The sequence below is a fragment of the Gavialis gangeticus genome, unplaced genomic scaffold (assembly GCF_001723915.1).
Source record: "Gavialis gangeticus isolate Ggan-Ray unplaced genomic scaffold, GavGan_comp1, whole genome shotgun sequence".
In the NCBI taxonomy this organism is placed as follows: Eukaryota; Metazoa; Chordata; order Crocodylia; family Gavialidae; genus Gavialis; species Gavialis gangeticus.
In genome coordinates this window covers 62,479,638-62,482,952 of record NW_017729024.1, presented here as the reverse complement: position 1 = coordinate 62,482,952, position 3,315 = coordinate 62,479,638, and the positions used below count along the sequence as shown (strand labels likewise).

General features: G+C 59.2%; 1 protein-coding gene across 1 annotated transcript in view; it reads right to left on the bottom strand.

Annotated features, from left to right (window-relative positions):
• Positions 1-3,115: 3,115 nt before the first annotated feature.
• LOC109298074 (mucin-5AC-like) overlaps positions 3,116-3,315 on the bottom strand; it is an 8,232-nt gene continuing 8,032 nt past the window's right edge. The window contains exon 5 of the mRNA XM_019518208.1: positions 3,116-3,199. Within this exon, the coding sequence (XP_019373753.1) occupies positions 3,116-3,199 (84 nt within the window). The remainder of the gene's footprint in view (positions 3,200-3,315) is intronic.

Sequence of the window (3,315 nt, the reverse complement as noted above, 5' to 3'; positions counted from 1 at the left end):
GTACTTCCCCAAGTCCGGGGGCAAAAAGGTATAGTCTCCCTTAGTCCACAGACCTAAGGGGTCTCTTAGGCATAATTTAGACCCACCCCTCAATAAGTCTCCCACACCAGTCAAAAAGGAGAACTTTATTGATTACAGGGGGTAGAGTAAACTAGGGTACAGGATAGAGCAATATCTAGAAATCCTAAGGAGCAAACAGCCTGGCTGTGGTAGCCTTTTGATTACGCATCTGTGTTACTGCCAGCTAAATATCTAATCAGATAGAGTAGCTTACTCACAAGCATCTTCCAAAGGCAGGTGAAGTCTTCCCTCCCCTGGCAGCGGGGACGCAGCCCTCTTCCTTCTCCCTCCCAAGCACTGTTTGGCGCTGTCACTGTCCTACCTGTCTTTCCAGTGGTAGGACAGTGACAATGCCCCCTCCCCACCACACCTGGCGATAGGGTGAGAGCAACTTGAGGGGACCCACAGGCGCCCTGAGTTCACTCTCCTGCACCCCCTCACTCCCCAGTGTGGCTGCTGACCTTGTGCCCGATCAAGCGGCCGGCTTCCCCCAGGATGGCGTAGAGGAAGACCAGCCCCGCTTGGCTGACATGCATCTGGACACCGTGAACTGCTGTAAGGACTCTCTGAAGGAAAGTTCTTTTTTGCTCCTCCAACAAGATCTTGCTCAACCCCTGAAACGAGAAGATGCAAGGCTTGGCACTTCCCACGGACAGGCTCCACTTCTGGGGCCTGGTGCCATCTTGCCCTGGAGACTTGCAAGCCTCCAACCCACAGCAGGAAGAACCCTGCGAGCTGGAGACAAGCGGGAGGCCTTTCTCCACACACCTGCAGCTTTGCAAGGGCTGGGCACTGCATCCTCACCTCTCCAACTCTCGCCAGGTCCCTGTAGTTCTGGACCTGGCTCTGCTCCGTCTGGCGCCTCCAGGGCAGCTCCTCTGCCCCTCACATGTCTTGGCCTACGAACAGAGCAGACATGTAGCTCTGAGCTGCCACCCTAGCTTTGGTGTGCACTTTCTGCCCAGCATGGCTCTAGCTGTGCTTATGGCAGTCAGGACGGTATCGTTCTGCAGGAGCCAATTGGGTCCTGCCATCCTGGGACCAGTCCGGGGTGGGGAGGGCTTTGGGATGGGCTCCCTGGTCCCAGAAATCTTCCTTCCTCCCCGGCTATTGGGAGCCACTGTTTGCATTCAGGTCCTGCGCTCTGGCTGGATGTCCTTACCCCTCTGGTGTAGGAGGATTTGTGCCAGCCAATACACGCTCTCCCTGGCGTAGCTGCTGATGCTCTCCACTGGGTCACTGATGGAGAGACCCAGGCAGGCTGCCATGTCCCCCACCTCAGGCAAATCTGGGGAGCCCTAAACAGGGGGAGAGGAGCAGAGAGTCCTTGTGCATCCTACCTTCCCGCACACCTGATACCCAAGGCCTGGTTGACTCTCTCCACCTCCCCCCATTACCCAGCAGGAGGGCTGGGAGGCAGAGATCCTAGTGCTGCAGCTTGACATCCCTTTCTTCCCACGGCAACCTCAAGCCCGGGGTCTTGCTCAGGGCCCCAGGAGAATTCCCTGTGCCTGCTGCTGCTGCTGCAGGTTAGCAAAGGCCGCAGGAGCAGAGCTGACCGTGCCTCCAGCAGGCCACAGAAAGGAGATCCCTAAAGAGCCAGGGGGCCTGGTCTGCAGCTCAGTTCCCAGCTCTGACCTGACTCTCCCAGGAGGGCCCTGACAATGGCAGGGGACCAGGACACTGGGGGCAGGACCTCACTGACCTCAAACTGAGGGAGGAGCCGGACAGCAAAGGCAAGCACCCCGGTGACGATCTTCATGCCCAGCGCTCAGTACTGGGCATCCGGTGTCTTGATCCAAAATCTGATGTGCTGTGGGAGGAAGATGTTCAGATTCATGGGACGTGCCCCTGATTTGCCAGCAGCCTTGCTCATGCCCTCCTTCTCAGGGCCCAGGCTTTGAGCTCGGGCTTGGCCATCGCCTTATGCTTGGAGAGAGGGCTAGAGCCTCTCCCTCCCCGAACCTAGCCCCTCTACATCGTGCTCACCTCCCAAATCGAGTATAATTTGCCCAGGCCAGGGGCGCTGAACAAGAAGCGGCACAGCAGGCCCTGCAGGTACCCAACGTACAGCCGCTGCATGACCTGGAAGGGGAGGGGCAGCCCAGGAGCAGTGTCATGGAGCCTGGGGCCACGCCTGCCAGGGGGTGGCTTGTGGGACAGGGCAGTGGCAGGCGGCCCTACCTGGTTGCAGTGGCTCTCATGCCCTATGACCGGGAAGCTCTTTTCAATCGCAGCCCACAGGAGGTGCGACTCCAGGGCTGGCTCCAGGCTCAACTTCAGGTCGCTGTCAGGAGACAGGAGCAGGTATCAGCCAGCATATCTTGGCCTGAGTGGCAGGATTGCCCCTGGTCCATGGTGGAGCTCAGAGACTCAGGCAGAGGTCCCAGTACCTGAGGCTGCGGATGGCATCAATGCTGTACGCGAGGATGTTCCTTCGGTCAGCCTCCACAGGGATGTTTTCCATCATGTCCTGGGAGACCCAGACAGGGGTGAGCTTAGCACCCCACAGGCCACAGCCACGTCCCACAAGGGAGACCGCCCAGTGCTCCACATGCAGGCTGCAGAACCCCAGCCAGCCTGGGAGGTGCCTCACCCTTCCTCCTCCCACCCACGCAACCAAGCTAGTCCTCTCCATCCCACACCCTCGCAAGTAGGCCAGTTAAACCACTCACTAACTCCGTTTTCGCTCTCCTCTGCCCTCCAAATGCGGGACTGCCCCTGGCTTCTACCAAAATCTCCCTTGTCTGTTGCCCCAGCCCAACGCCCAGGCCCATGTGTGCCCGGCCCTCTCTCTGATTCATCTCCACCTCTCCCTTTCTTCCTGGCCCATGAGACGGTTTCTCCTCTCCTTCCCCCTCTCCACACCATCCCGTAGTGCATGCTATGCACCACGATCTTCTCAACCATGGGCACTTTCAGGCCTTCCACTGCCATGACCACCTCTGTGCTCTGGTCTGCAACTCTGGTCAGGGCGAGGATTGCTAGCAGGAAGCACTGCCCATCCTTCCCGTCCAGCTTCTAACGGGAGCGAGACCGAGGCAAAGGCAGGCTCTCAGCCAGCGGCCTCCTGCTCCTCCCCAACCCCTGAGGGACTCGGGCCTCCCAGGAACCATAGTGTGCTGCCATGCACCTGGTCCTGGGCCAGCGGGGTGGGGTGCAGGGGCAGTGTGTGCAGAGGGAGGGGACCCAGTTGCGGCTTCACAAGAACACCCATCTTGAGCAGAGCTCGTGCGCTGAGTGCCTCACTTCCGG